Source organism: Aphis gossypii, chromosome 1 (assembly GCF_020184175.1).
Source record: "Aphis gossypii isolate Hap1 chromosome 1, ASM2018417v2, whole genome shotgun sequence".
NCBI classification, from domain to species: Eukaryota; Metazoa; Arthropoda; class Insecta; order Hemiptera; family Aphididae; genus Aphis; species Aphis gossypii.
Window position 1 is genome coordinate 64,330,868 of NC_065530.1, and position 24,918 is coordinate 64,355,785.

Sequence of the window (24,918 nt, forward strand, 5' to 3'; positions counted from 1 at the left end):
CGATCTCCGCGTATTGACGGGTTGTCTATTTTTTGAAAACATGTCGATCTCTCACACCCTCCCCTGTTTAACGATTGTGACTTTGGATGACATCTGTTATTAAATCATTGTTAAAATAACGATCAAAAAAAAAAGACGCGTTAAAACAAATTTAGTTTCTGTTTTCGTGAACGAATTATGTTATTCGGACGGTTACCCGCCGTAGTCGAGACGACGACCTTGCTAACCGGCCTACGGACGGCGCCTATTGAAGAAGGTATATATATATATTATACATACGGTGCACCAGCGGATAGGAAAACGAAAGCAGAATCAATTGTCCTCCCGTAAACGGACGTTTGTCGTAACTCAGACGTAGAAAAAAATTTATCATAAAATAAAAAAAAACCATCGTATACCGCCGACGAGTGGGCTGAGCGCCGAAAACAAATGTTCTCGATATATATTACGACGGCGGTGACTAAATAGATGGTTTTTTTTAAACACATTTTGTTGTACATACGTATATACATAATATAATATGCTTAGGTACCCACGCACGCGTGTTCATCTTTACGTATGAGTACACGTGTTTAGATAATACATATAAAATATTATACTATTTACGACACATCTCACCCAATAAGAATTATTAAAAAAATATATGTATCTATTTATAGTACCGAAATCTTTACAACATAATGGCCATATGAATTTATGAATTATCGTTATTTTGTGCTTTGTGGGCATCGCAATATCTAGGCTTTACGTCTCTTGATGTGATGTGGATACGTTTTGGAAATAACCACAAAAATAGGCGTGTGCCCTATAAACGCGGTATCGAAATAATACCTACATGAAATTATTTGCATAATATTATGTTATTCGAGTTATATCATCGACTACTGGTAATAATATTATCTAGTTTGAAAATGTTTTAAATGGCAACTTAGAAATATTATATTTTACGAATGAGATGTAAAGACGTTAAAATATATAAAATACGTTTAGTATTATATATAAATATAATTTTAAATCCGATTTTGAATGGTACATTATATATAATGTATACGACGGTGACGAAGAGGTTCCGGTAAGACAAATATTATAGCAAAAGCATCACATCTTTGGGATTTAATAATATAATCATCATCGTTCATCTCATGCGATTTTGCACTTATATATAATTTACCCATACCTATAAACTATCACAAAAAACACACAGTCCGAGACACGCGCAATTACGTTTAAATTGAAAATATTAAGACGGATTTCCTCACATACACGAATATCCAATTTTTTTCTTCCACTCTTCAATATATTGTTATTATTTTTCGTTATTATATAGTTTTGTCGTCGTCGTCATCGTTATCTCCTTCGTGTGTATGTGGATATGTAGTGATATAATGTGCAACAACAATTATAAACAACACATGTGGCGAGTTTAAGGACCTCGGTTTTTCTCGAATCATTAAAAGTAGAAAAAAAAATAATAATAAACGGACGCCCTTCTACGTTACGTATAATAAATATTATAATATAGGTACGTGGTTTTTCTCTTAAAAAAAAAAAAATATGTTCAACGATGATATAAATAATATGATCGTATACCAGCGAGCGCGATACCAATATTATTATAGTATTAATTTTTTTTTTTTTATGTTTCGCCTCCGGACTATGATGTATTTACGGTTCACTACCGTGGATTACGCATATACCATGTTATAACAAGAATAATATCGCATAATATTATTACTATTATTGTTGTAACAGACCGTTACCGATTGAATCGTCATCGTTATACACGTATTATTATACCGTCGTGCCCGACGGCGGCTGACGGCTGAACTATGGTCTAGAGCAGGTCTTTTCGCGAATTCGAATTATTTATTATACGTCTGTCGACGATAATACCATGTATGCATAATTTTTGCTTCAAAATGTAACGTATCTATTGCTTACCATACTATAATAACGAACTAAACCTTAGAGAACCAAATTAAAAAAATTAAAATAGAATCAAGAGAAAACTGCGACGTCGACGATGGAAATTTTCATTAGTCCCGGGATACGGTTTCGTATAATACGCACGTGATTGCAATATTCATGTATGTATAATAAAAACTTTAATCATATTATAGAAATAATACTGTTATTTAACTCTCTGGCGATGTAGACAGCCCAATGAAATAAATTAAAATATCAGGGATATTTTATTAAAGTCTCTTAAATACTCAGTACAGTTACACTGTATGTCATCTTGAAAAAAATATTTATAATAGTATTAAAATACGTATTACTTTCTGTTTACACGTATGAAACTCGAGTCAAAAAAATATGCATCTTAATGGCGACCTTTTCAATAATTACATTACACATTCTTCATACAATATAGACAATATAGTGTGATCTTTATGAATTTAGCTAGTTATAGGAAACAATTAAGCATTGAGAACCGTTCGTATAAATGGGAAATGTTTGAAATCGTCCTCGAAAGTTCGTCGGCATTTGTAACAGCAGGAGTAGCGGTTCTTGTTATCGTTTCGCTCTGATCAAACGTAATCGTATTCACTTTATAAATAAATTCGTATAACAACAAAAAAAACGCTCGTCTCAATCGTGTTTTAATTCACAATTATTATTTTCGTGCGTACACCGTCGTCGACGCAGACACAGTATATTATGTCAGGTTCCGATAAAATATATTATATATTAATATATATTTGTATGTATATGTTTATAAATAGATATAAACTGTCGTTAAACCCGCAGTGACTGGTTAGTCCGGTGTGTCCGCGAGATATAGTACACATAATTTAATACCTATATATAGATGCACTTGCCTCTACTTACCTGCTCAACCGCACTTACGACACGGCTTACAAGTTTCACACACACCTGTTTCAGTAGAGTTTCATACGGTCATATTGCCAGTGCGACGCTGTAGTCTCAACAGCATAATATAATAACAATAATAATAATATAATACATAACGGTATACATAGGTAACCCGCGCCGACCACCGACAGAAAAGCGCACCGTGTAGGTAACTAGGTAAGGTATATCATTAATGATTATACATAAATCACGACGACGAAAATCGTTGTAAAATCTACATAATAATATTGTTTATCATACGTTATTATAATATATAAATCGAGAAATGTCTATACGTGCGTGCGCATTCCGGTCCACCCCGAGGGACGTATGCACGAAGTTATATTATCATCGTCTTGAGCTTATATGTGTGCATGAATTGATATTATAACGAGAATGTGATCGAAAATAGCATATACATAAATACCATTCTTCGACCCGACATCGATACTGCACCGCAGTACATCATGTAGTTATTATTATTATTACTATATTTTAATTTTACCGTTAATTTTTTTTTTCAGGCAGATGAACCTAGACATGGCTCTGGGGAGTGCAGCTCCCACGAGCTTCCAACACCGCTGCGGGGTGACAACGGCTCTCATATTGATCGTCTGTGTGGCACTAACAAAGTCTGGTGAGTACCAGTACATTTATACATATTATTATCAGCTACTGTATTGTGCATTCAAAAAATAATTTAATAGTTGGATTTCCTGAAATCTATTATAGATTTAAAATCTTCCCTAACGCAATAATAATTATTATATTATTATATCTATACGACACCTTGCAGCGATTTCTTGGTTTTTATTTTTCTAGACAAAGTCACATTTATGATTTTGAGGGATAAGTCTTAGCGATGTTTTTTTCGAGTATTGCCTTTTTACTTGCTGAAACAACAAAGGATAGTAAACCATTGTAAGCTTCTTTCTTTAGCGATCTAGTGAATACGCGCGGGATTAGAATAATATTTTATAATGTACGCAAAAGTGTTTGCTTGTTCGAATCTGTTCAAAATCCGCCCGCACACAAACATCACGAAAAACCGATTTAAAAATGTATTGTTATCTCTACAGCTTACAATGTGTATATTATTATAATAAATAATAAAATACCAACCATTCGTTTGAAGTTTGTTCAAACACTTCAAACTATGATTTATATATCTACTATAGTTGCATATGAATACATGCAAAGTGTATCATATTATATACTTGTAGAAACATATTATGTTTAATTTTTGTATTGCATATCTCTTAAAGTATAGTCTAATATGTATATTGTATGTCGTGCATAAAATATATACTTATTTTTCATGTTTTAACAACTTAATGTATGGTTTTTTTACAAATCAGCCAATTAATGTAATAAGCTTCAGATTTGTTGTTATAATGAATATTGTATAAATTTGAATAAAAAATTATACAAACGTCATTTCGACTACAAAAATGTATTTCAAATTATATGTATTATTCATTAATATATTCTAATTTTATCTATTTAAAATAATTGAGCATGTTTTTACGTATAAAGATTTCAAAATTTGCATATTTTATTTATTATTATTAGTGCATAAGTGCATACAAATTCTTTGAGAATACCATAATTCATAGCTACACCGCATTTATAGATCGATTATAAGTACAGTGAGAAATAAATATGTGTATAAATTCACATATAGTATTAAATTGTTCAGCAAACTGTATTAATAATTCCGACATTATTAGTATTATTATTGTTCTTGCGTTACTATAAACGATCGGATAAATTAAATCTATTTCAAATTATCTTAATATGACATAATATCATGTAAACTTACCTATTCGTTGATCATTCGCACCTTAAAGTACAATAATTAGTTGAAATTACTATAGCTGCACATAAACTATAATATGCAAATTAGTAGATACTGTATATTTTAAAATACACGAATCGTATTTTCTCGTGCAACGAAGTCTAGTCGACTATAGGCGACTCAACCGCATATACTTTGTGTTGTCGGTCGGCGCAGTGGCGGACATAAATTATATTTACGACTCGTTTATCGACAAGCGCTCACCTGCTTCAGCCAAAGGAATTGTCGTCCACTCGCACGGTCGTTTCGAAAAACAAACTCATCGGATGTCACGTCAAATCAAAATTTCTTCTGTCGGCGGTCCCTCATTCGCGCAACCGTGCAATGAATTATTCAGCGCTCCGACGACTTCGCCATTTATATAGTAATATATAATATCGATGACAGCAGCGAATACCTTCCTTTAGCCGCAGCAGCTGGCTGTGGCGAATGAGATTTAGCATTCAATCGCTTTGGCGGAGAAATGTGCGCTATAAGTTCGCCACAAAGACGGACGCATAACATTAAAACGACTGTCGTGAGACGCAGACCAGAGAAGAGTAAAGGTCACACGAGTTTTGCATTTTATACGGTCATTGTGCGCAGTGCAACGCGCGCTTTATAATATTAAATATATGTATATATAGTATGTGTGTGTTAAGTTAACCGTCGACGCCGCCCCGTTGCGGTGATGCGATTAAAAGGGTGCGGGGGTGTCAGAGGGTAGGGAGGACAGTGTAGACGACACAAAGCTCCATCTCTCGTATTCTTTTATGGTTCGACTTGGTTACCGCCGACGCCCGCTACCCATTGTTTCGCGGTCGTCGTAGGATACTAGATACATTATTAAATATTTACGTATTATTATAAACCCTTTTCGTATAAAGTGATAAAACGAGTTTATGGGAAAAAAAAATGTATTTTACTTCTGCTGTTCCGGGAGATGAGTGCCTAAAGGACAATAGCACTCTACCAAGAGTGAATAAAGTGGACTTAAACGACAATCCATTTATGCGGTATCTTATATGTATATAATTGTGCAGTAGCAACGCAAGCCCAGCGTGAAAATATGTATACTAATAAATAATAATTACTAGTCACACAACTATATAGGTACAAGAATGTGAAAAATGCCACTCTGTCGTGTTCCAACTACGTATGCATATAATAAGTCTGCGTTGAGCCTACACGTCAACTTTAAATATAACTTTTGAATTTAATCTCCACACAGTATTCGAGTTTAAATGTTTTAATCGACTTAGTTGAACCGTCATTATTTATTCGTCGACTCATACGCATCCATGTTACGTAGTCATGTCGTCATATTATATGAGTTATGGACAAAAATGCACGATGCATAAAACGCTTTCGTCGTTCAGAAAACCGATGTGCGTTTTACACATAATAATAAAGTATTTTACGAGACGGTGCTGGTGTGAAGGACAGGTGATTATGTTAGGCGCGTTGCCGCTAAAAATGCACACAATGCGGCCGTCCATTAGCTGCAGCGAAGACCCGTGGGGCACAATAATCGGACATCCATGAACTTGGCCGTAAAACGACGTTTCAGAGTTCACGATTCTCGCGTAATCGGTGCTCTCTGCCGGTTCTCGATCACCGAGCACACCACACTCGTGCACGTTTCCCACGTAGATGTATGGGCAATACGTAGGTATTTATAATAATTTACCACGCAACACAATGGCTATTTAAAATAACAAAAATATCAAATCCCGATCACGGACGTGTTTATATGCGCGATCCCGTTTACGACGAAAATAAACAAACACGAATTTGTCTGGTTTCACCCGGTGTTTGAACCGTCCAACGACAGAATTTTGCATATTTGTACCGTGGACGGACCACTGGAAAAACTGGACACTTACAGCCCTTTTTATAGATGTTTTCTAACGAACACACATCAATATTGTACATATAACCATTATTATCATTATTATTAATATCGTTGCACGCCGCGCAAGATCAAATCAATAATTTAATGTTCAAAAAACTATAACAACTACACAAAAAAGACTACTAACCAGATGCTTGAACGAACGTTTTTGGTAAAAACCGTATGCATATACATGAGTGTATGTGAATATGTGATATGTATTGAGATATAAAACCTCAAAATATTTTTACAGAACCGCCGTATCATAATATGTAATATTATTTAGAATCTGTGATTTTTGTCGATGTCAGAGTACGCGCACTGTATTATTATAATATTCTAGTGTTACGAAATCACACCGGTCTCGTTTCCGCGGGGCGTTTCGCGTGTCTATAATATTATAACTGTTAAGACGCGGCCCGTCCGCAATGATTACACTAATATGTAATAATGAGTGCGTGTGACGGAGCTAAAATAATATGACCCGAATTATTATTAATATTATTACATTTCGGAGGAAAAAATGGGTGGACGATTATATTATGATACCGAAAAGTATATGGCTCGCGCATGATGCCGTGAGAAAATCCCCGGAAGTCTAGGCCGGACGGACCGTTATCATCGCACACACTATTACAAACGCGTTTCCAGGATAATTTCGCTAATGAAAACTCGCCGGTGGACAGAGATGATGGTGTTCGGCGATGGGCGTCGAAAAACATGCGTATAGATCATATCGTTTCAGGATTGCCGCAATAACGGGTCGCGGGTGTGAGTTGTCCACGGCACGGGATATAATATATTATACTTATAGGCATAAAACATATATGCGCAAGTACCTGTGAAGCGGCGACGATTTTATATATTATAATTTTAATAATACGTTGTTGACCGACATCGGTTGTGGACACAACAGTAATGCGTATATAATATGCGACGGACAACGTTATATTAACACAACGCAAAAACAATACAAATATAATATTTTTGTCAAAACGACCGCTCGTCAAACGGGATATACTAATGCAAATGGCTCAGTTAATATTTGGTAATATTAGTATATACTAAGTAAATATAATAACCAGGCTGTGAATTTAAGACACTAAACTATGCGCATAACTGTAAAAATGCATATACGGTATACACTTGATATATATATTTATATATACTTATTCTATACATTAATGGTTAGAACTACGACGAAAACTTAAAGATTCTAAAAAAATGTTATTGCTTCCAAATGTATTAATTATTAAAAAAAATATATTTTAAAATATGAACCTTATTTGTTGAAATATAAATAAAGTTATTGTTGAAATCCAAGTTCATGAGAAAAAATAAACAAAAAAGATAAACAAAATATCGTTAGGTTATATCCGAAAATAAAAATTCTTTAAAACAGTTTAAATTATTAAAATATGAAAAGTATGCAAAATACGTTTTTTAATTATAATAAAATAATTTCTAATTTATTTTTTATAATTCAAATGTACAAAATAAGACAATAATGTCATTATATGCACCTTTCGGACTTAAAACCTATTTGAAAAAATTTTCAGAAATTTTTCTTAAATATATCATAAAAACTTAGAGTTAGAATTCAAAAATATACCAAATTATCTAATCATCAACATCTCAGTGAGATGTTTTATGTTTGTTTAGTCAATTTTTTCGCAGATCAAGTCGATTTATACAATTAGTGTTTTATAAATATTAAATTATTAAACAAAAGTTTGGTGTATATAATAAAGAGTTTATAATGAGAAACATACAATATTTTGTTTTATCACTTACAATTTTTTTTTGATTGCATTTATTTTTTACAGTTAATATTTACCTGCATAGCATATAAGACTTATTTTTATTTAGGGGCGGAAATTTCTAATGCTCATAGTCATAAAACAGCAGATAAATTCTCCTGTGTCCTTAAATAATAATATACCGTGAATCTAAAAAATATTTTTGATGTACTTAAAGACGTAAATAATATTATACACTTTAATAGTGTATAATAACCACCGTTCGTTTCAGTCGAGTCGTATATAAATGACGTAGGTACCAAGTTCATTAACGCTTTTTTAAAGCTTAAATACGTGTCTAGGACGGAACGATAAAAAACGCACGCATCATTCGTGCGCGTCAATGTCTCGAGGAATTCGTATTCTCTCCGCTATTTATATTGTCTCAGAACCATCAATTACCGCGGTCGTCGTATCCCATCTGTACCACTGGCCGTATGATTAGGTCTACAGGTGAAGGTTTACGCAGTTATCGCGTGTGCATGCGTATCAGGAAATGCAAAATAACTCCACCGCAGCTGCAACACGGCAGCGAGTCTATAATATTACTATAGACTACGTTTTTCTATCGTTATTATCATATTATTCGTTTCTATTTTGAAACAACCGGTTCTGCGTTATTATGGTGAATACCTACCTAATAACAATATACGTGATTCAAAAAAAAAAAAAATTATACATATTTTTATCGCCGGTAAACTTCCAAGTATAGATATAATGTTATATTGTATTTTATACATCACAAGATGACCCCGGCAACGGCGGTACGAGTGGTGCCGTTAAATCCCGTTCGATCTCAGGTATGATATTATATAACGTAAATTATGGCCATATGGAGGTACGTGTAAACCACGTGCTTGTCCCACATTTGGTCGCGATCGATCGTTTCAAAAAATAAACACGGCACAGGTACAGTTAGAGAGACTCTATACTTAAACGCGTGTAACCATCGATCGCGTATAGTACGAAGATTACGCTCTGCGGCGGTTTAGTCGATTATAGGATGGAACCGCGTGCGATTAAACCTGCTATAACCTATCGTCGTACCGTCCGTGCCAAGATCGGTCTGATCGATTGAATTCCGTTTTCCATAAATCATAGATAAAGCGATTGTCGTTACTTGGACTCGTCGTATACATTGCAATATACACCACATATCCATAATAGTACAGTAGAATCGTATTATGTTGAACGTCGCTATCTCGAATTTTTCGTTATTTCGAACGACAGTGAATTCTCCTTGAAACTATCACTAGACCTTAACAACGTTTTGCTTTCGATAACTCTGAACTTGATATAAAACTAATCGTTTATCGTTATCTCGAGTACACAAATAATGATTTTACCATCGTTAATCCTAGCTAGAGTAAAGTTGAACCGCAAAATAAGAAAGAAAACACTTTTGAAGTTACAATTCAAACACGATTTAAGAACATTAACGAATTTAGTCAAGAATACTATTGGTATGGAAGATAAGGCTTTTCCTGCATTAACTAATTTGAAAGACGTCGTATCAGAGAAATGTAATATTAATTAGACTTAAATGACAGATTTTTATTAAAAAAAAATATTTGTTCAATATTTTCAATATTTTAAGTATTCGTATTTTAAAGGTATTTGTATTTTTACGAAATTCGTTGAAAAAATAAATGGCAAATAAATCGTAACGTTTTATCAATTTTTTTTTTTTTGTAAAAAAATTAATTGTAGGTAATACACGGTTTTATATGATATAATAATAGAATAATACCTGTATTGACGATATTATAACAAATAAACTATACAGTATAATAAGGTTTTTATGTAATTGTGTAAAAAAAAAAAAACAATTCAAATTAGCAACTATATTGTCAAATCGTCTAGACACTCACGAGGTGCACGAATACCCTCTATCATCACGTTTACGGTTTACTACCACGGCGTACGACCTACGTCTCTGCACAACCAATAAAATAAAAAAAAAAAATAATAATAATAAATGATTTTCTTGTGTTTCAGCACCGACGACTTACGATGAAATGGAATCAAAACGGACAGATCTCGCAGACTATTTTAATGGTAAGGATCATAATATTATTGTTATAAAATTATCGTTCTACTATAAGCGTACAGATTACTTTTTTCCAAAAAAAAAAATCGCCAACAATAATACAAGTTAAAAAAAAAGCCCAACATGTGTTTTTTTTTTGACGTTTTAAATATTAAAAATCAATGAATAAAAAATCACTAGAGAAAATAAAATGTTTTATTATTGTGTTACATTATATTAATATATTTTTTTAATTTTCTGTATTTTTTAGAATATTATAATAAATTATTATTTGTGTTATTAAAATACTATAAATAAATATAATAAGGTACACCGGTATTCGATATTAATAACTGAAGAATTAGCTTTACAATTATTGTACAGTTTAAAGACACAAAATAATAAAGTGTAATATAAAATGCTATGTTTAAAAATATTTAAAATGAAAAAATATAAAATCAGAAGCAGGCTGATCGGTTATGCAAAACACCTACATCGGTGTCAACAATGGTACGGTACTGCACTACTGCGTAACGAGTTTAAATAATAATAATAGATTTATAAAAATGACATTTTATGTTCTTTTTTGTTAATAAAGTTAAATTATATTTATTTTTATTTTTATAAAATAATGTGGCTATCAAACCACAATTGAATAATTATATTATTACTTAAGTATATGGTATAGTATTATATGGTTTAAATAATTTATCAACTACTAAACTAATATTAAAATTATGTTTATTATATTTCAACACTATATATTATTGTAAATATAATTAATTCCGTAAATAAATAAATAAATAACTCTCTCATATAAGACAATGTTTTTCAAGAAGCATATTATGTATACAATTTTAACTAGATTTCTAATATGCTTTTATTATATTTAAATAGATTATAAAACTCACAAAATGGACTATTTTTCGAAATCGTTATAATGTATATTTTTTGTCTAGACCCAAATGGCTGTTACTATAATTATCAACATTACGAAGAAGGTGATCGCATAGTGACCAACGAACCGTGTTTGAACTGTACTTGCCACAATAGAATGCTGATGTGTTACCTGAGAGTGTGTCCATTTTCAAAAGCCATTGGACAAGACTGTACGGTACAAAAATCGCCCGATCAATGTTGTCCCGTCATATCTTGCCCGGAAGGTATGTTATTAAATATAAAAATACAACTTTATCCATTCGTACATCAATAAGCCACCCAGTTGGTTCGGATGTTACAGTGCCAGTACACCTCTTGACCAGTTCGACCACGCCGACGCCAACTACAACAACTGAAATTGGATGGCACGACAATTATGGATGCATGATGGACGAAAACGAATTCTTTCCCGATGGGGCGCAGGTGAGTTTCAAAACGATTTCTTGTTTTCTTTTAACGTTTTATCAATGATATTTGTTTATAATACATTTATTTTTAACCGCACGTGTTTGCAGGTTCCACCCAATCCGGAAAAACCGTGTGAACTCTGTTATTGTATCAGAAACCGAACAGCTTGCATTATGCAAGAGTGTACGTTACACGTGGAAGGTTGTCGACCAGTATACCATGAAGGTGTTTGTTGCCCTATTCGATATGATTGTGGTGAGTTTGTAGTAGTACTTTAAGACTTACTGTATAATTATCTCGCGACGCGAGTGTATATATGTCACCACAACAATAGTATAAATCGTATACCAAACGTTTCTATAGATTATGAAAGTGAAAAATCTACTACTTCGGCTCCACAAATCTCCGGTGGACTAGTTTTTTCCACTACTTCCGCGCCATTTGATTGCCGAGTTAACGACGACGTTTACCGAGATGGAGAGTCTATTGCTATGGTCTCGGAAAAACCTTGTGAACATTGCTATTGTATGAGAGGTGATATCGTGTGTGCAGTTCAAGACTGCGGTGAACCACTCAGAGGAAAAGACTGCACACCGGAAACACCGCCGGCTGGTCAATGTTGCCCCACTTCGTATCAATGCGGTATGTGTTAAATATATGTATATATAGTAATTATTTATTTACAATGGCTACCGTTCAAAAAAATCATAATTTTCATCAAAATTATTTAGTTAAAATTTTAAATAAAGAGTCTTTTTTTATTATTTTACAGCAAATGAAACGAACAATTCATATGACATGACGACGTTACAGCCAGTATTGCTAAGCGATTCGGACGAAAACGAAGCCGAAAAATTCCCTATAAATGAGGATATATATAATAAACTGGGAGAAAACCAACCAACAAGTGAACAAGACGAAGGAAATGATGTTGAGTCTGAGCATACCGTGACAACTCCTCCAGAAAATCATAATACAATAGGAGAAACAAATAATATACCAGAAAGTGATAGTGTAAACAATTTTAACGATAAAAACAAGCAGGAAACTTCAAGTGCAACACCAAATTTAACAAATCAGGATAACTTTGGTACCGAACCTGAACAAGCTAATTATGACACTACAAACAAACCAGATGAGCCAATATTAATCGACACAGTGCAGCCAACACAATTACCAGCATCTGATCCATCAACAAATGAAAATGCTGTTAGTCCTTCTACTCAGACAGTTCCTAATAAAGATAATAACGTAAAGGTTGGCGAAGAAAACAATAGTAATGAAATTTCAGATAAAGACCCAACTCACGACAATCATACGTCCAACTTACCAGTTTCATCAACAGAAAATAAACAGGAAGAAGCTATATCTGGGACAGAAATTCCCAAAGTAGAAAACGAACCTACTGAACAAAATAAACCAGTAGTAGACATCACTTCGGGAGCTGAAAACCAACAGGAATCTGATAAGGCACCAATAGAACAAAACAATCAAGATAGTCCACAGTCAGAAAATGTATCTGTAACTGAAATTCCAAAAGCAGAAAATGAACCTACTGAACAAAATAAACCAGTAGTAGACATCACTTCAGGAACTGGAAACCAACCGGAATCTAATAAGGCATCAATAGAACAAAATAATCAAGATAGTCCACAGTCAGAAAATGTATCTGTAACTGAAATTCCAAAAGCAGAAAATGAACCTACTGAACAAAATAAACCAGTAGTAGACATCACTTCGGGAGCTGGAAACCAACAGGAATCTGATAAGACACCAATAGAACAAAATAATCAAGATAATCCACAGTCAGAAAATGTACCTGTAACTGAAATCCCAAAAGTAGAAAATGAACCAGTAGTGGACAGTACTTCGGGAGCACAAAATCAACCGGAATCAAGTACGACATCAGTAAACCAAATAAATCAAGACAATTCTCAATCAGAAAATGTATCTCCAACTGAAATTCCCCAAGTGGAAAATGAACCTACTGAACAAAATAAACCAGTAGTTGACAACTCCTCGGGAACTGGAAACCAACCGGAATCCGATAAGACACCAGTCGAACAAATAAATCAAAACAATCCTCAATCAGAGAATGTATCTCCAACTGAAATTCCCCAAGTAGAAAATGAACCTACTGAACAAAATAAACCAGTAGTTGACATCGCTTCGGGAACCGGAAACCAACCAGAATCTGATAATACACCAGCAGAACAAATTAATCAAGACAGTCCTCAATCGGAGAATGTATCTCCAACTGAAATTCCCCAAGTAGAAAATGAACCTACTGAACAAAATAAACCAGTAGTTGACATCGCTTCGGGAACCGGAAACCAACCAGAATCCGATAATACCCCAGTAGAACAAATTAATCAAGACAGTCCTCAATCAGAGAATGTATCTCCAACTGAAATTCCCCAAGTGGAAAATGAACCTACTGAACAAAATAAACCAGTAGTTGATATCGCTTCGGGAACCGGAAACCAACCAGAATCCGATAATACACCAGTAGAACAAATTAATCAAGGCAGTCTTCAATCGGAGAATGTATCTCCAACTGAAATTCCCCAAGTGGAAAATGAACTACTGAACAAAATAAACCAGTAGTTGACATCGCTTCGGGAACCGAAAACCAACCAGAATCCGATAATACACCAGTAGAACAAATTAATCAAGGCAGTCCTCAATCGGAGAATGTATCTCCAACTGAAATTCCCCAAGTAGAAAATGAACCTACTGAACAAAATAAACCAGTAGTTGACATCGCTTCGGGAACCGGAAACCAACCAGAATCTGATAATACATCAGTAGAACAAATTAATCAAGACAGCCCTCAATCGGAGAATGTATCTCCAACTGAAATTCCCCAAGTAGAAAATGAACCTACTGAACAAAATAAACCAGTAGTTGACATCGCTTCGGGAACCGGAAACCAACCAGAATCCGATAATACACCAGTAGAACAAATTAATCAAGGCTATCCTCAATCGGAGAATGTATCTCCAACTGAAATTCCAAGTACACAAAATGAACCTACTGAACAAAATAAACCAGTAGTTGACAGCACTTTGGGAACTGAAAACCAACCAGAATCTGACAAGACACCAATTGAACAAGATAATCAGAGTAGTCCTCAGTCAGGAATTGTATCTCCAACTGAAATTCCTCAAGTAGAAAATGAATCTACTGAACAAAATAAACCGGTAGATGACGGCGCTCTGGGAACTGGGAACATACTGGGATCCGATAAGACACCAGTTGAACAAATAAATCAAGACAGTCCTGTATCAGAGAATGTATCTCCAACTGAAATTCCAACTACACAAAATGAACCCACTGAACAAAATAAACCAGTAATTGATAGCACTTCGGGAACTGGCAACCAACCAGAATCTGATAAGATACAAACAGAACAAGATAATCAGGGTAGTCCTCAGTCAGAGAATGTATCACCAACTGAAATTCCCAAAGTAGAAAATGAACCTACTGAACAAAATAAACCAGTAGTTGACAACGCTTCGGGAACTGAAAACCAACCGGAATCCGATAAGACACCAGTAGAACAAATAAATCAAGACAGGCCTCAATCAGAGAATGTATCTCCAACTGAAATTCCAAATGCAGAAAATGAACCCACTGAACAAAATAAACCAGTAATTGACAGCATTTCAGGGGTTGGCAACCAACCAGAATCTGATAAAACACAAACAGAACAAGATAATCAGGGTAGTCCGCAGTCAGGAAATGTATCTCCGACTGAAATTCCCCAAGTGGAAAATGAACCTACTGAACAAAATAAACCAACAGTAGAGAGCACTTCGGGAATAGGAAACCAACCGGATAAGACACAATCAGAACAAAATAATCATGATAGTATACAGTCGGAAAATGTATCTCAAACTGAAATTCCATCCAAACAGTCTGAAAATAAAATACCTGAAAGTAATCCTATTCAAACAGTTGCACCAGTAGCTTCAGAAAACGATGCATCGACAGAACAACCAAATGAAGAAAATAATATATTTGTTGTATCGCCAACATCACCACCGCTGTTCTCGGATAATCAAGTTAAAGTTGAACAATCTCCTTCAATAATCAATGAAAACAATACCAATGACAAGACTGTTGAAGTTCCAAAACCATCAGCTGATGATAAAACGTCAGTTACTGAAAACACTGATACGGCTAACAAATTACCAGAAACTCACACTGAATTAGTTACAGAAAGCCAAAATGTAGATGAAAATAATAAAAATTCAATAAACATAAAACCAGTTGATAACAATGTGAATAGTGTTGCTAGGCCGGATACTCCAGTTAATTCTCATGATCAATTACCCGCCATCGCTGAACATAACGATAATAGGTTTGGTTCGAACAATCCAGTAAGTTTGGAACCAGTGTTTACGCCAACGACTGAAATAAATTATGATGTTAACACAGAAGTAATTAATCACGACCCTGCATCTCAAGAAAATCTACCCATCGACGTACATCAAGGCGAAGAAAACGAAAACGCACCTAATGCCGATTCAGTAAACCAACAGATCACTCATCAAACTGAAACTCCGACTGAATCAGAAGTGTCGACAAATAATTATCAGTCGTCTGCCGATGAACAAGCAAATTATGTTACTACTACTTCACCACAACAGCAAATAGATGAAAATAATATTCATACAGTACATCCTCAAGTTATTAATCCTGGTGAACAAATAACTACACAAGACGAAACGAAAAAACCAAACGACGAGTTGACAAACGGTTCATTCGATCAATCTTCTGAAAAATATGTACCAACTGAATCACCTGTATTACATAGTATACATAATGAAACACCAGAACAAAACAATCAATATGAAAGCGTTACTTCTCAAGTACAATCACTAGACGAGAATGTTAACGAGATTGTAGATCAGACGTCAGTTTACCCAGATACCTCATCAGATGAAAAAAATAATTTAGTTACAAGCACTGCATCATATCTTAATAACGGAGAGAATGTTCAACCTTCATCAGATAAAGTAGAAGCTGGCTTAAATTCACAAGTATCCGATGAAAAACCAGTTAAAAATACAAACGAAGACGTTTCGGTCGAAAGTGCAACTATTCAAACGATTTCAGGAAATATAGATAATAATGCAGACAATTTAGTAACAACAAATAACTATGCTGATTTGCCATCTACAGATGCACCTGGAAGTCAAATTGTTGAAAACGAAGGAAGTTCACCGGCAAATCCATCTAATACTGTTGAAACGAACGTAAATAATGATCGACCTGAAAATGTTGTACCACAAATCAGTTCTAATGAAGCACCAACACAGCACAGCGAGGATGATAGCTCAACAAATAGCCCTATCCAAGAATCTCCGAATGTGAACATTATCAATGATGTGGAGACAAGTACCAATGTACCATATCAACCAGAAAGCCCTAATGATATAATTCAAGATCCAAATACTGAATCAGAAGTATATACAACTCAGTCATCAATTGATGAACAAACATTAAATGTTAATGGAAAACCATCTGAAGATTCACAAAATGCTGATAAACCATTAGTATCGAAAACGCCCGATTATGTTATAGATATAACAACATCAGTTTATAGTGAATCATCGAACGCTCCGGAATTAATCATAACAAACGAACCAGTAGATTCTATAAGTGAAATAACCACGTTTAATGTGGACAAAAATAGTGATGTGGTAACAGAATCTTATGAAAACGTACAACCAGGAGTACCAGGGGAGGGAAGCTGTTTGATCGATTTTGTGACTTATGCACACAAAGCTGAAGTACCAAAATCTAACCCATGTCATGAAAAATGCGAGTGTTTAAATAGCATAGTCACGTGTACTTCTGTAAACTGCCCACCCGCACCGCCACAACATAGAAATTGTATACCGTTACACCCAGGAAACGAATCGTGGTGTTGCCCAACATACATGTGTGGTAAGTAATTATATAAAAATGTATTATGCTTAAAATTTAAATATATGTATAATGAATATATATAACTGAAATGTTTTGATCTATTAAAACGTTTTGAGTACAAGTTTAAGTTACACGATATAAATTATATTTTTCTTATAATTTTTATTTTACAGAAGGAGGCATAGAAGGGATGTTGTTCGACAGTCATAATCAACTTGGTTCTCCTCAATTAATATCCACAGTAGTATTAGAAGATAAGCCAAGTGAAGGAAATGACGAAAAACCTCAAACAGACGATGAAGTTTCAAGCACGCCTAGTCCTCAAATTTCTCAAGAATACAACACTTTAGCACCATCTCAATTTGATTCCAACTCTAATATAAATTCTGAAGGTGATATCGGTGTTACTGAAGTTCCAGCAAATACTGAAATTCCTTACAAGCCAGTAGAAGATTTTGTAGCTACAGATAACGAAAATAATTCACCAGTAACTGATGTTAATCTTGAAACAATTGAAAACGAAAAACCAGCCAATAATGATAAACCAGAAGAAAACAATAAGCCAATTGAAAATGATCAACTGACAGAAAATAATAAGCCAACTGAAATAGATCAACCAATTGAAAATCCAAAACCAATCGAAAATATTGAAGCTGATTCTACGACAATTTCTTACGGAACTGATGATCAATCAATAACAAACAAACCAGAAACGCTAAATAATAACGAAGAACAAAATGTATTACACAACACAGTCAACGAATCTCAAGACTATCTAGCACCATCAACCCAAGTGCCAGAGAACTATGAGCCTGCAGTTACTAATGTACTACCAACTAGTGATCAAAACCGGCCAGAACAAAACTCCGAATCAGACGTTTCGATATCCGTCACTACGTATAAGCCCAGCGATTCTATTTTAAATCAACAACAAGTTGATACCGATAACAAAGCAAGTGAAGAAGCTAATAATGCACCCACCAATGAAGATTCCAACACAAACCCTACTGCTATAGTAACGGAATTGCCTTTGGGTGAAATTAATCCTTCAGAAGTCGGAACTCAAACGCCCACAATTATAGCCGACGAAAAACCTATGATTTCTGGAAATAATGTCGATGGCTTAAGACCAACAAGTATTGACGACATTATTTCGTCAGTTTACTTAGTCAAGGACTCAGTTAAAAACTCATTAGAAACTTCATCAAAACCTACTGAAACTTCGGTTGAAGAAGTTGGATTATTCGAAGACAGTCATCAATCGACAATTGTGCCGGAAAATTCTTCACCGGATCAATACAATAATGAATCTCAAACCACAGTAAGCAGTGTAGACAGTGCTCCAGAAACACAAAAAATAAATGTGATTAATGAAATCTTGCCAGAAAATCCTTCGTCCGCGACGGAAGCAAACATTTCCCTGCCGTCCGAAAACGCCGCCGACGGATTGGCGGGAGTTACCCAGATTCCAAACATTTCACCACAATACGAAGTAAATTCTGCAGAACAAGGAGTATCTACCGATTTACCATCAAATGGTCCTGAAGTTGAGGCAACAGTTGACGATAGTAAAACTCCAGTTGAATCTCCAACAACGCAAAACTTGCCAAGTTCTGGTGAGCAGGACTTAACAGACAACAATGGACCGGAAACTCCTAGCAATCCGATCCTGACCCAAATTCAGAACGCCGGTGAACCAAGTACCGACTCGTCACCGCCAGAAATAGCTGTAGTAGTTGATGACAACAAAACACCTGAGACAAGCGTACCGTTGACAGTACAACATGAAGTACCTGTTGATGATACAGTAGCAACAGTGAAGCCGGCCGAGGAAGAGAAACCAGATGACGTAAATATTCCAATCACATCGGATTCAGACGTACCAGCGGAAGTCCTGACTCAATCGGTGGTAACTGGCCGACCAGTAGTCAGTACTCCAAACGGCAACGACAATAGGTTCGGTGAACCGAGCAGTTCGTCGTTCCGTCCACCTGTCCATGTAGGAGACGACAACAACCACGGAAATGAACATCAACGTCCGGAAACCGGAGACGCTGTGCACATTCCACTTGACACTGAAACGCCTGCGTTCAACCCTTCTACAAATGCCCCGCTCGCAAATTACCCACAAAAACCTTCGTACACACCAATCCCACAATCAACGTGGACACAAAAACCATTCCACCAGGATTCCACCTCTGAAGCGCCTTTGCAACCAGATCAAGGTTACCCGGACGAGTACGAAGATGAAAATGAAGCAGTTTACGGGCCAGGCACATGCAGGTGAGTGATGAAAATATTGTCTTTTAGTTCAATTTGGGATGGGAGGTATTTACAAAACACCTTTCTGTAACAAATATAATTAGTTTTATTGTTTTACGACTTGAACGTTTTTACCGCTCGTAAAATTCACCATTTTGTATAAGTTGAGAGTTTGAGACTTATATATTTAACATATTTATAGACTAATGGTATTTTTTTAAATAATTAAAACAGATACGGTGGCAAGGTATATGTATCTGCTCAGCAAGTGCCCAGAGACGACCCGTGCGATTTCTGTTTCTGTTTCCGAGGCGATATAATTTGCCTACAACAGAGCTGCCCACCTCCCATATTCGGATGCTACCAGGAGAACATCCAAGGTTTCTGTTGTCCCCGTTACGAATGTCCAGTGGCCCAGGCCACGTCTGTCAACGTTACCACAACTACCACTTCAACCACAACCATGGTACCACCTCATTTCTTCGCCAACGCCTACCGAGGAGCGGCCAGACGTACCGGATGTCTTATTCACGGGCACGCTTACCGCGTAGGCGAAGACGTAGGAATTGCCTCTGGTCCTTGTCTCGAATGCATGTAAGTATTTAATATAAGCGCGTCGACCTTTTCTATTATCGTTGTCTCGACGAGTTATATAATAGCACGATTATGAGCTGATAATACCCTTTAAGGTTGACACTTTGCTAACTGGTCTAAATAAATATTCAAAAATATTAAACATTATTCCTACTCGCTCAGCAAAAATGATTATTAACTATCATTCTTTCTTTGCCTTTGTAATTTTTCACAAATAGTAAAAAAAAAAAGTATATACAATGATCCATAAAATATTATTAAACATTAAATCATTATATTATAATTAAAATTTATGAAATTGTCGAGAAAATTTCAAATTAAAACAAGAATGTACCTACTGCTCATGTTTTGTATAAATAAACTAACTATTGTCTGCGATTTTTCAGATGCGGTTCCGACGGCAAAATGAAATGCGATCCTAAACCTTGCAGTCCAGAGCCTTTGCTCAGAAAAATGATGGCCGAAGCAGTCGAGCAAAAGAAGAGGTAAATGACAAGAAAAAACTTCAACGACTAAGTGCCAAATACCACAGTTAACGACAACACGAGCAACGAGAACCAAAAGTAGACGACCGTCAATTTTTTTTTATTTTACCTTTTTTACTTTTTTTCTCATTATCAACTACACCGCACGAAATGTCCATTTTCGCGGCATTACGTTGCTCAATATATTAATACCATCACTATTACGACGAAAAAAAAGACAAACATGGTATGCCATCGTGAAAACATTGGAGACTGGTTCTAATGAGTATTTTATATTTATTACTTTTAGTTTATATAAAAAAAAATAGGGCTAGTTATTTATTGTAGTAAGAAACCTTTAGAAAAAAACGTTAATTGTTAACATCAATTTTTTTCCAAGCGATTTTATGCAACTGAATTAAATTTAATTTAACTATACGATTAGAAATTTAGAAAACATAATTAAGTATAATATGTAATATAAATAATATAATTGTAGGCATAATGCCATAATGGTAAGCAATACACGCCACATTGCTACAAACAAAAATACAATTTTATAAAACTTTTATACTCTTTTTTTGTATTGAAAAATCTAACCGTCCAGACACAATGAATTCCGAATTTTTTTTTAAAGTAATTTTATATCGTATACGTATACGCATCACATCGCTGCCATTCACTCGTAATTTTTTAAGAATTAGGTACGAAATTATCCACCCAATTATATTATATTTCGTTTTAACCAAGACCGATCCAGTGCTCATGGTTTCCAAGATGAAATGCAAAAAAATGTTTTATTATTATTATTATTATTATTTTTGTAACGTCGGATTTTTATCTGAGTAGTTTAACAGGCAGAAGTCAATTTATCTACTTAGCCGTATTGTGTACATGCATCACGAAAATATTAGGAAAATCGATAAATAATTTTGAAAACGTCAAAGAATGCGTGTTTGTACACTAAATTCAAAAGAATTTTACTTTCGAAACGTCTTCTGCCTCTCGAACACACAGATAAACATACCGCACGAATAACATGTAAATATTATATATTGTTCATAAGTTTAGATATACATTATTACTTAAAAGATAAGTTAATGATTAACAATTAATATTATAATTAGGCCAAAAAAATTGTCTACTTAATATAAACGAATGTATTTCAAATAATGTTTTGCCAATAAACTAGGTACCTAGATATTATGTGAACAAATATATGTTTAGATCATATTATTATAGATTTTTTTTTTAATTATTATTAACTACTGTTTAAATTTAATATTGTACTTTTATACATAGCATATTGTGTGTTTTATTGTGAATAATTTTTTTACTGACGTTTTTGTGATACAAGTTAATAATATTAATATTACCTACAAAATGTATTATTTTCTTTTTTACAAAAATATATTTTTAATGCCTTGTACTTTGTTTAAATAATACTGTACTGCTGAAAGTTGCAACTGATATATCTATGAAAATCTTAATATAATTTTTACTTACAAACGTTATTTTACATTATTTTATCTCGATTATACTTATTAAGTATATACAGTATTAATGTATCTTAAGAAATTCATTTAGATACCTAAATACAATTATAGTTTATAAATTGCCCTCAAATTTTATTTTTAAATTTAGTATTATCTATTTAATAGACTAATGAGGGTTATTAAAAAAAAGGATATTTTTTAATGAGTACTCAAACTATATAAATACCTTACTTGTATAGAAACTTAGATCTAGTATTGTATAATGCACTTAAACCCAATTTTAATTAATCAAGCCTTGAACAAATGACATTATATGTCAAAAATCTTTGAACATAATACTATTATAAAAATAATATTTAATTCACCACACATAAAAAAGAAAATTAAAACAATGTTAAATAATGTTTTTGATTGTTACATTAAAAGTTGCTATAAAGTTTATATATATACTTGCAAAAAAAAATAATTAACCTCATCATATGAGATTAATTTGAGTCACCGTCATATTCGCAAATTCTCTAAGGCAAATGTCAAAATAGCGACAGCAAAATAGCTAAGCATAAAATAGCTTAAATACATAACAGTGAATACTTTAAACAGCTAAAGTATACTATTTTAAAATGATTATTCTTATTATATTTATCTGTAATAATATTATTACACACACGTTAAAAAGATACAGATAATCACAATCAGTTTTTTAACTGGGTTATCCAATATACCGGACGAAAAATATTAATAAAATAGGTGAATTAGATACGATCACAATATTCAACAGCAACTGCATAAGTGAAGTACATGTTTAATAGATTTTTGCGTATTATATAGGTTGGAATCGTACTTTTAATCACTTGGATTGTGTCACCCAACACTTTGAAAACTTATAGAAGGCTCGGCGATCCGTCACAAAATGAGTCGGTTATTAAGTTGCACTCTATTTTTATACAGTTTATTTTCATTATGTTGACTGTATTTTCAGATTCGAGTGTAGTACCAGTAGTATATACAACATTTCTAAATCCTAATAATGTTGCTATACTGTTTTCGATTGAAAAGTCAATCTCATGGCTACAGGATATCATACACTTTAACGTGTTACCATCTGATTTTAATTCGAAAAAAGTTATATAGTCGGACTTCAACTTGTTTATAACAAACTCTAAATCTTCCAACTCATACGTTCCAGTAGGTATAATTACGTTTTCAACTTGTCCAATCATATTCAGAAAACCTATGGTATTGCTGGCTGTTTTTACTCTGAGGAAATATGTAAAACAAATTACCCAAACGAATATTTAATCGAAAAAATTATTCGTAGAAAGGGGACACAGATATTTGTTAAGTGGCTGGGGTTTGACAATACACATAATAGTTGGATAAATATAAGTGACACTATAAAATAACTTTAGTTGAGTTTCTACTATGAACGTGTTCGGTAGTTCTGTCTGGTGAAATAAAAAAAATTAATTAAAATCTTGAACATTCAATTAAATCATATTCGGATAAATTAAATAAAATTGAACATTTAATTGAAAAAAATCATACATCTATTCAATTACAAGAAGAACAAACAGAAAAGTTGGAATTAACGTGTATAAATATAACAGAGCATATGATAAAAGCTGAAGTTACATTACAAACTATTCTAGAAGCTGTAAACGATTTGAAAAAAACATTGCCTGCTATACATAGTCAACTCAATACTATTGAAACTTATTTTAAAGACAAGCCATAATGTCTACAGGCATCATTGACATTCATTGCATTCTAAGAGCGAATAACAAATATATGATTAAAGAGATGTCTATTGTAGACACAGAAACATGAACTACCTAACACTGGATTTTTAAAAATTCAAAATCTAATCAAGATAATAAACGTCGAAAAACTAACAAGTGGCTACAAAATTTTCATCAACTATCTATAGATTACGGTGATATTGAGTATGTAGAACTTGGGAGAATATTGAATTCGTTAAAGTTTGACTGTATTTACACCAAAGGCGAACAGAAAAAACAACTACTTATAGAGTATATACCACACGTTGCAGTCATCAACATTGAAGACTTGGGTTGTCCTCGACTGGATCAAATATGTGATGAAGAAAATTTACCTTGTTGTATCTTTCATAAGGACTTAAATCCTAAATATTGTACATTTTATAAAGTGTTTGCTTTAAGAAAATGGTTTGTAAATAATTCATAAAAATTGTAATCATGTTTTTTTATTTTAAATAAATAACATATTTTTTTATTTCAAAATTGAGTTTTATTTTTATACCATACTAACTATCAAAGAAAATGGTTTAAAGTAAAATATACAAGTACAAAAATTAAACAAGTATAAAAAATTATACATACAGAAATAATCTTTACAAATACATACTACTAACTATAATAT

General features: G+C 33.7%; 1 protein-coding gene across 1 annotated transcript in view; it reads left to right on the top strand.

Moving 5' to 3' along the window:
* The window catches only part of LOC114133015 (mucin-17-like), a 62,304-nt gene extending 39,768 nt beyond the window's left edge, over positions 1-22,536 (top strand). The window contains 11 exon segments of the mRNA XM_050198441.1: positions 3,381-3,493; positions 10,385-10,444; positions 11,375-11,578; positions 11,656-11,777; positions 11,870-12,017; positions 12,126-12,404; positions 12,535-14,343; positions 14,346-17,720; positions 17,876-19,985; positions 20,199-20,558; positions 20,945-22,536. Coding sequence (XP_050054398.1) covers positions 3,385-3,493; positions 10,385-10,444; positions 11,375-11,578; positions 11,656-11,777; positions 11,870-12,017; positions 12,126-12,404; positions 12,535-14,343; positions 14,346-17,720; positions 17,876-19,985; positions 20,199-20,558; positions 20,945-21,047 — 8,679 coding nt within the window. The 5' untranslated portion in view covers positions 3,381-3,384 and the 3' untranslated portion in view covers positions 21,048-22,536.
* Positions 22,537-24,918: the final 2,382 nt, after the last annotated feature.